Source organism: Mandrillus leucophaeus, unplaced genomic scaffold (assembly GCF_000951045.1).
Source record: "Mandrillus leucophaeus isolate KB7577 unplaced genomic scaffold, Mleu.le_1.0 Scaffold1394, whole genome shotgun sequence".
Taxonomy (NCBI): Eukaryota; Metazoa; Chordata; class Mammalia; order Primates; family Cercopithecidae; genus Mandrillus; species Mandrillus leucophaeus.
In genome coordinates, this window is record NW_012101359.1 from 242,094 (window position 1) to 251,879 (window position 9,786).

Sequence of the window (9,786 nt, forward strand, 5' to 3'; positions counted from 1 at the left end):
GATCTCGGTTCACTGCAACCTCCACCTCCCAGGTTCAAGTGATTCTCCTGCCTCAGCCTCCTGAGTAGCTGGGATTGCAGGTGCCTGCCACCACGCCTAGCTAACTTTTGTATTTCTAATACAGATAGGGTTTCACCATGTTGGCCAGGCTGGTCTTGAACTCCTGGCCTCAAGTGATCCTCCTGCCTCGCCCTCCCAAAGTGTTGAGATTACAGGTGTAAGCCACCACACCCGGCCTCTAAAGCATAGATTCTTAAAAAGAAAAAAAAAAAAAAATTAAGTCCTCTATTCTATAAAAACTGCAAGTGTCTAACCACATTTAAAGAGATTGTCAAACTGAAGAGTTTGCCAATTATCCATGGAGATGCCCATCTCTGCAGTACCACGGCGCGGGCAGGCATTAGCTGGTCAGGACTTACGAGATGGACTGTTGACACTCCATCAGTGAGAACACACCTGCTCTACAAAATCTTAAACTTATTGAGACACCAGGCAGCTTTCTAATTCCCTGCAAACATGGAGGAATGCCCTGATCAATCCTAAAGGTGTGACATACTCTACTTTCTAGGGCAGTTATTTCTTATTATATATTAACTAGTGGCTATTATATTTGCTTCTGCCCACAGGTAGAGAAGATGCTAAATAATTGTGCCAACACAGGTGTTTATAGTCTGTGTGACAGTTACTTTTCTTATAGCATGTACTCAATTAATACTTGTTATATGAATGAAGAACGACTTGCCTCAGTTGGCATTCTGGGGTGTCTACCTGGGTGCAGCATTTCAGGGCTGGGTTTCCCTGAGCAGAGTTGTCTTTGTAGCAGGTGGATGGACTCTGTTCTCAGACAGGCTTATGAAGAGCACTACCAGCTCTATTAGCCCCACTCACCCTCTGCAGTTGTTATAAGGGTTCAGGTGCTTTCTGTTGGAATGAGGAGAACAGAACAGTCATAGACTATTTAAAAATATGTATTTACTAAAATGTATTTGTTTTTAATTCCCAAAGCTTACAACCATCTTTTCATCTAGTCTGTGAGGTATTTAGTATACAGCAGTGATTTTTCTCTTTCCTTTTTTATAAAGTGAAGAGGTTCAACTATCCAGAGAGTCCCATCTAACTTAAAAAATGTAATGGCTTTGGTTGGATTGCATCTTCAGTCAGTACCTGCCATGGCTTAATCAATATTTTAAGTGAATGAATCATGTTTCCCCACCAGATCATTACGAGTAAGCAGTAAGTAATAAATAGAGAACATTAAGTATTGAACATTATTAGATGCAGTTTTTTGTTTTGCATAGAGGAAAGATGAGGATAAAGAAGGGCATTAAGGCCATGAAGAGCTTCCCAGACATGCACGGCCATCAGATGATCTTCTTCCTGCAGGCAGTGCCTTCTGGTGGAAGGAGCTCAGTCTATCAGAGAATAAACCAGGAGCCTGAGAGCAGTCCTGTGTCTCTGTCTTTAATCAGCTGTCACTTATTCTCCCCCAAAGAAAGGGAAGTAGGTCTTAGCAGTTGCTGCCATCCATCATGAATAAAATGAAATCATTTCATTAAATTTTGTTTGTATGACTGTGCAAAATTGCCAACTAGGAGTTCAATGGGAAAAATAAAGTTTGTCAACATGATCCATAGAAGAGATGATCTTCATGTGTTCCAAAGGCAGAAAGGTGAGAAAAAAGATCTTGCTTGGTCTCTGTCCCTCAAAGACAGAAGAGGTCAGGAAGTCCAATGGGCGATGCTCCTGTAGATAAGGCACAAAGCAGGAGAGCTGAGGGTGTCCAGGTTCCATACCCTGCATCACCAAGAACCCTTCTCCCTGGCTTGAAATCTTTGGAAATTCCTGGTTTGAGTCACAGAAATGCATTGTCATGGGCTCAGTAACCCTGCCACCCCTGTTCTCTCCATTCTCCCTTTGGTCACAGCAGCCATCTTAAGACACAAGACCAGGCCTGGGCCCTGTGCAGGCTGGCTGAGAAGGAAGGTTGATACAATGGCCTCCAAACTCCAGGGAGCAAGTGCTGGCTTCAGCTCAAAGTTTCCAGGGGCTGGGAATAAGGTGGAGGAATAGCCATCAGAAGAAAGGGCAGTTGGAAGTATAGTGTATGGAAGAGGGGTCCCTGTGTCCCTCCAGCCTCAGTGCCTGCACATTCCTCACCAGCTAAGCTGTGCTGAGAAGTGGGTAAGCTAGGTAGTAGCCCACAGCAGAGCCCAGGACCACACCAAGGAAAATCCAGGTGTTGTAGGACATTACGGCCAGCATGATGAAGTAGCCGATGACCACCTGGATGACATGGATTACAGACTGGCCAAAGTGACACAAATACCACCTAGATAAAAAGGAGAAGCAAGTTAATCCTGGTAATGAGCTGGTAATCAGGAAGCTGGGAGTTGATATCAGGGAGTAGAAAGCTGTTGAGTTATGTGACCTGATTATTTATAACTTACATGCTTAACCCAGGAGAGATTTCTTTCTGCCCCCCCACCCCCACCCCCAGAAAAAACTCAAGAGATTTCTTTTTAAAGAGACATATCTTCACTACATTTGGTGCCGAGCTTCCTGGCATCCTAGACAAAGGGGAAAATGAAGGTATCTATAATCTGTCTTTCTGATAAGGAATAAGAAAATCATCAGTAAGGCATATTTTCCCCATGAATCTACTTTGGGAGGCAGTATGACAATGGAAAGAAAAAGCATGGACTTAGGTGACATATCAGTTCCTAGTCCTGCCACTTACTAAAAGTGGCCTAGAGAGATGTCTTAACCTCTCTGAACTCAAGACTCCTTATCAGTAAAACAGGAATGAGAATACCTCCCTTGCAGTACAGTTGTGAAGATCTGAGACACCCATGTAGGGTGGCTAGTGATGGAGTGGGCAGGCTTATTAAGCACAGGTGAGGCTGGGGCTGGGCAGAGGGCAGAACAGGGACCCTAAATGGTTGCCTGATTTGAGTGGGAAGGGAGGAGAGGAGAGCTTGTCTTCCTCCTCCCACCAAGTGGGATACATTGCTTCAGGACAGCTGCAGATCCCCTCCTGGATATGGGAGCCTAGTGACCCATGGAACTGGTGAGATTTGGGGGAGGGTGGGTGGCCACCCCAGTTGCTAGATAGGGGCCTGCATCTGAAGATCACAGTTCCCTAAAGAAAGCCTTCTGAGCCTTTCAAGTGGCTGTTCACAGAGAGTGCTTTGGCCTGGGCATCAGGAGACATAAGCTCTAGTTGACTTGGCTATTTATAACCATTTGTTGGCAAGTCCTGGTCCTTCCCTGGGCCTTGCTGTCCCCTCTGTGAAGTGGGGCTAATGCTGTCCAGGCCAGCCTGTCTCCCAGGGTGAATGTGAGGCCTCTGCCCCTTTCCCATACCCACTGCCTGTACCTGTGGTGGGTTCTGCCAACAGGGGATGAATCTGAGCCTGCAGAGTCTCCGTCTGTCTCTGCGATGGTCTGCTGGCTGATAGAGGTGGGCAGGTTCACCAGCACCTGGTGGAGCAGCTTGGCTTTGCCAACCTTGATGCCTTCATACAGTACAGCCAGGAGCAGGAGCACCAACACCGAAAGGGCCATGCCTGTCAAAGGAGGCAGAGTTGTGGAGACCTGGCCTGGCCAGCACTGTTTCCCTTCCAGCACCTCCACCTGTTCATGGAATCCACTCCATCCACCTCTCTCTTGCATCTTCTTCCCCACCCTTGCTGAGCTCTGAACTTCTTCACTGTCTTCACCAGACCTTTCTTAGCAGGATTGGCCTACTGGAGTGTGGCTTTGAGAGAAGGAAGAGAAGCCGCCTGAAAAAGCCAGGGGCTGAGACTGAAGAAGCCATGTACCATCACCCCAGCCACTCCCCTGGCAGGCTGCACAAATCTGTTGTGACTTCTTGTTAAGGGATGAGTACTGCAAGGTCCTGTTTATATGTAAGTACACAAAAAACGTCTGGAAGGAAAGATAAACAGCACAAGAGTAATAGTTATCTCAGCAAAGTAGGATATGGATGGTTTTTATATTCTTGCCTAACTTTCTAAGGTTTCTTTTATATATATTACTTTTATATTAGGGGAAAAACCCAATAAATTATTTTACAGAAAATATCAAGTGCTTATTAGAGCTGCTGTGTAAAATATAACTGTTAATTACTACTTTCGTTTCACTAAGAGGGATAATAAGCGGTCCAGCTAAAGTATTTTACTGGACTCTGCAACATAATAAGAGATATATATCCTGTTTCTGCCCTGGTTTCCTGGCACACGACTTCTAGAGCCCTTGGAAACTCTGAAGTGGTGTCTTTTTATATGCTAATGAGATGACTGATGGCTGAGGTTCTTGGATGGGCTCTGGATGGGGGCTGGTTGCCAGGGGAGCCAACCTTGTGCTTGGAGGTTGGCACTTTCAGCCCACTTCCTACCTCTGGAAGGAGAGAGGGACTGAAGGCTGAATTGATCACCAGTGGCCAGTGAGGTCATCAATCATGCCTCTATATGAAGACTCCATAGAAACCCAAAGGAATGCAGTTAGAAGGAATAAGTTGTTGTATTCAACAGTACAGTAGGGAAATTATAGTTAACTATAATTTATTGTATATTTCAAAATAGAATTATAATGTTTCCAACACAAAGATAAATGTTTGAGGTGATAAACACCCCAGTTACCCTGATTTGATCATTGCATATTGTATATAGGTATCAAAATATCCCATGTACCCCAAAACATGTACAACTATTATATATGAATAATTTCTTTAAAAGGACAGGATTTGAAAAGCTTCCAGCTGCTGAACACATGGGGGTACCTGGAAGGTGGCAAGCCCAGGGAGGGCCTGGAGGCTCTGAACCCCTTCCTACATGCCTTGCTCCATGCATCTTTTCCTCCCAGCTATTCATTGTACTTTTTATTTTTTTCGAGATGGAGTCTCGCTCTGTTGCCCAGGCTGGAGTGCAGTGGCGCAATCTTGGCTCACTGCAACCTCTGCCTCCTGGGTTCAAACAATTCTCTTGCCTCAGCCTCCCAAGTAGCTGGGATTACAGGCACCCCCCACCACGCCTGGCTAATTTTTTTGTATTTTTAGTAGAGACGGGATTTCACCATGTTGGTCAGGCTGGTCTTGAACTCCTAACCTCAGGTGATCCACTCGCCTTGGCCTCCCAAAGTGCTGGGATTACAGGCATGAGCCACCGCACCTGGCCCATTTGTACTCTTTTTAAGTGTTTCCTTGAGTGTTGTGAACCATTCTAGCAAATAATTGACCCCAACGAAGGCATTGTAGGAACCCCGATGTATAGTCAGTTGGCCAGAAGTATGGGAGACAAGCTGGGACTTGCGATTGGTGCCTGAAGCAGGGGGCAGCCTTGTGGGACTGTGCCCTTAACCTGTGGGATCTGCACTAACTCTGGTTAGTGTCAGATTTGAACTGAGTTGTAGGACACCCAGCTGGTATCAGAAAATTGGTCACTGAGGGAAAGCCTACACATCTGGTCACAGAAGTGTGTTGAGTGTAAGAAAAGGAAAAACAGTCGGGTTTTTTTTCCCAAAGGCTCCCCGGAGGAAATCATCTGATAGATGCAGGTTTTTAAAATATAAAATTATAGGTAATTTCATGTACATGGTGAAACTTCAAACAGTGCAAAAAAGAATACAGTGAAAATTCAGGCCAGGTGTGGTAGCTCGTATCTGTAATCCCAGCACTTTGGGAGGCCGAGGCGGGTGGATCACTTGAGGTCAGGAGTTTGAGACCAGCCTGGCCAACATGGTGAAACCCCGTCCCTACTGAAAATACAAAAATATTAGCTGGGCATTGTGGTGCATGCCTGTAGTCCCAGCTACTCGGGAGGCTGAGGCAAGAGAATTGCTTGAACCTGGGAGGTAGAGGTTGCAGTAAGCCAAGATCGTGCCACTGCATGCCAGCCTGGGCGACAGAGACTCCATTTAAAAAAAAAAAGAAAAATCAGTTTTCTTCCCACCCCAATCTCCCTTCACCCCAATTCTCCTCCTCAGAGCAACCTCTGTTGCTCAATGTATATATCAGCCTCTGTTTGTCCAAATGACAGCATCCTATCTACACATACTCCTTTGCATTTGACTTTATCATCCAGTTTTACCTCAGTTCACACAGATTTACCTTTTCCCCAGTGACTTCATCGTATCTGTGACAGACTATATTTTACAAAGACAGCCATTCCAATATATCCAACCCCACATCCCCTTCTTATGATGTCAACATTCTTGCCATCAAGCAGTGGGGTCCATGTTTGTTCCCTCTCCTTTAGCCTAGGAAGACCTTCGTGACTGCTTCAGCCAAAGAAGGCAGAAGTAATGCTATCTGATTTCCAAGGCTAGGTCTTGAAAATTCCACATACTTCTACCTTGTTCTCTTGCGACAGTCGATCTTGGAATCTAGCCACTCTGCCATGAGGAAGCCCAAGCCATAGGAGATGCCACACGTAGGTGTTCAGCCAACAACTCCAGCTGAGGTCCTAGCTAACAACCAGTATCAGCCACTTGGCATGAGAGTGAGGAACTCTTCCAAATGACCCTACTTCCAGCCACGGTCTGACTATACTGCATGACAGACCTTCAGTGAGGACCACTCAGCTGGGTCCAGTCAACTCATAGCACCTTGAGAGAGAATGATAAAATGACTTGTAAGCCACTGTTTATTTAGCAATAGATAACAAGAAATGGTAGCCCATTGTAGGGATGACCATACTTTATTTAATCTGCACCTGCAATAACAGGCATTTGGGCTGTTTCCAGTCTATTTTTAAGATGCAGTTATTTAACTTGAAAAATAACTTTTTCATGAATTAGTGACAAACTCTGCCTTTTCAAATCAAAGGAATATTCTTCCCTTTCAAACTGGTGTCTCATCTCCAGCAGCTGCTGTGGACTTCTGAACTGGTGCAGAACAATGAACGCTGGATAAGGAAGGTGCCAAGTGGCACCCGGAAGCCTTGATCTAGTTGTGGCTCTGATGCATACTTACTGTGTGACCCTGCATGAGTCTCTCTTCCTGTCTCTGGGCTTTAGTTGCTTCCCCTGTAACAGAGAGAAAAGCTGCCTCCCTGCCTCTCTTGGCCTTTGTGAGGATCAGTAAGATAATGGAGCCCTTTGCGATCTGAAAGGGAGTGGTTGCAAATGGAATTATAAATGTGAAGTTCCTGCTCAGTGTTTATGCCAGAGGAATCAGCCTCACTTAAATGCCCACCGAGAATCAAGAGAACCCGGATTCTCCCTTGCCTCGTGCTACAAGGCTTTCCAAGCTACAAGTTTGAGCTTCCCAATTCTTACCAGCAGGACTGTGGACACTCCAGAAATCAAACAGAAGCACCACCGTATCTGAGAAGATGAAATGCATCTGAAAGAGAAGGGAATCGGCATCATGGGGCGCGGGGCAGTGGAAGTCATGGTCCTTAATGCTCTCCAGCGCCTCCTCTGGGAGTCCAGAAAAATGGAGTCTTTGGAAGTGTCGAAAGGGCCATCAGAAGTCATCAGGGCCAACTGAGGCCATAAAGAGCTGAGACTTGCCCAGGAGGGTCAGCAGCAGAGCTATAATTGAGCTGGCCCTGCTCCATATGAGAATAGAGGTGTGGGAGTGCCCATCCTCACTGGGCCAACTGGCTCGGGATGTGACAGTGTCCTCAGACTATGTGGGGATGTCCCCTCCATGCCTTCCAAGTGCAGGTGCAACTGCCTCCTCTTACCCACTGGGGCCCTAGCCATTCTACTGCAGCTCCGAGACGGGCTCCCGTGTGATGGGAACCTAGAGTCCTCTTTGTTCTGCGGAGTCTAGACAGATCCCACAGTGTTTATCGTCAAGGGGCCCAGAGGCAGCTGTCTTCACTGTACTCCACATCTGTCCACTCATTCACTATACATTTGCTAAGCCCAGTTCGTGTGCCCGGCATTTTGGAGGCAGATTAATGTATCTGACCCTGGTGAGTTCACAGCCTTACAGGAAAGACTGCAGGTAAAAGCAGTGACCATGCAGTGCCTGTCAGATGCCTTTTTAAAGGGTGCTTGCTCCACGCTGTGTTCAGGGTGGCATCAAGGGCTTTTTCTACATCATCTCATTTCATTGTCACAACAGTCCTCTGTGTGACAGGGACAGTTAGGCCCATTTTATAGGAAGGAAAGCTAGGGAAACTAGCCTTAGAGAAGTAATTTGCTGGTGGTCCCAAAGCTAGTAAGTTGGCAGAGCTGGGATTCAAACCTGTGTCTAGCTGGATTCCAGAGCCCTGGACATTCCAGGACACGGTGCTTCCTCCCAGTCTCTAAGAGAAGAGGGTACGGTGGGAGCTGGATGGTAAATTTAGACGCCCACACCAGGCTTAATGACTGTTTGGAAAGATGAGGACCCAACAGATCTATCAGTTAGTTCACCCTCTCAGGGAAGGGAAGGCAGCCTCTGGTCCCCAGGTAAGCCCTTCTCAGCCAGCACAAGCAGTTCGGCAAACACTGTCAGTGTTACCCAGCTAAGGAGATCCTGGCTGAGTTGTAATCAGCTCGTGGAAGCCTTTGCCTTCTAAGACAATGGCCAAATATTAGAATCCTTGAATGTCAGCACTAGATAGAAGTATCCTCAGAGTTTTTAGTCCCATGGCTTTCAACTTTTTTTGCCATGGAACACTAGCCAATTTAAATCTTTCTTGTAATTCTGTGATATAAAACATAGGGCTCAGGATGAAGAGGGGAGAGAAATCTAAGCTCTGCTGAAACTCAGTTTGAAAAATGCTGATTTGGCCCAACTTCAGTCCCTCTCCATCGCCTCTCATTTCCAGATGAGGGAAATGAATACAGAGAGAGAAAGGGATTTGCCCGACTTCCTTAGAAGCGTGATTACTCTTAGTTTGTGTTCAAGGGAGGAAGATATGAACCCACTGAGACTGGGTTCTTGTGAAGGCTGTGGAGGCCATCAGTTCTTACAGAAAAGGAGTTCCGGTGGAGGCAAACGTCACTGGGGGGTGGAAGGATAGGCAGATTTGATTAGCTGCCATTTTGTCAGGAAGCTGTGCCATGTGGGTATCCCGTAGCCTCCCGGAAACCAGAGCCACAAACTTCTGCTTGCAGATGACAGCCCTAAACCACGGGCCTTGCATGTTCTAGTCGTCTCCAATCCTCCCCCTCTCAATATTTAGGACCAAAGGAGATAGTAAATAATAGTAGACTGAGTCTAGGATTTGGAACAAAACAGATTTGTTAGCTACAGCCTCTCTCTGGTCTCAGTTCCCTCCGAGGGGAGCTGGGGGAAAACTCTCCAAAGCCATCCACACAAAGTGACACACAGTAAGGGCTCAATAACCCCAGTGCCTTTTTTTCCCCATACATGTCAAAGCTGGAGGGGTGTTTCTCAGAAGTGTTCCATGGGAGAAGCACAGGATACTGGGGAAAATGGATTCTGTGGTCAAGGGAGTTTGGGAGAGACTGGAATTGGACAAAAGGTTTAACAGCTTTCTGCACTGCCAGAAGCCTGTACCTCTGAAAGCCTGTAACTCTCTCCTCCCTTTTTTCTTGCTGAGTGTCTTCTGGGAGAGAATCTCATAGCCTATCCTCTAGGAAGTACTAATCTAGAGCAACCGTCTTTTTTCATACTTGGGAAGGAAATGACACTTACTAATTATTCTGTGCCAGGCACTCTTCTAAAAATGTTATATGTCTTCATAGGTGGGAATTGAACAATGAGATCACTTGGACACAGGAAGGGGAACATCACACACCGGGGCCTATTGTGGGGAGGAGGGAAGGGGGAGGGATAGCATTAGGAGATATACCTAATGTAAATGACGAGTTAATGGGTGCAGC

At 46.4% G+C, this 9,786-nt stretch overlaps 1 protein-coding gene across 1 annotated transcript in view; it reads right to left on the reverse strand.

The window, feature by feature from the left end:
* Nucleotides 1-950: 950 nt before the first annotated feature.
* The window catches only part of SLC31A2 (solute carrier family 31 (copper transporter), member 2), a 12,725-nt gene continuing 3,889 nt past the window's right edge, over nt 951-9,786 (reverse strand). Inside the window, exons 2-4 of the mRNA XM_011973693.1 lie at nt 7,276-7,342; nt 3,377-3,566; nt 951-2,329 (exon numbers count right to left, since the gene is read on the reverse strand). Coding sequence (XP_011829083.1) covers nt 2,161-2,329; nt 3,377-3,566; nt 7,276-7,342 — 426 coding nt within the window. The 3' untranslated portion in view covers nt 951-2,160. The remainder of the gene's footprint in view (nt 2,330-3,376; nt 3,567-7,275; nt 7,343-9,786) is intronic.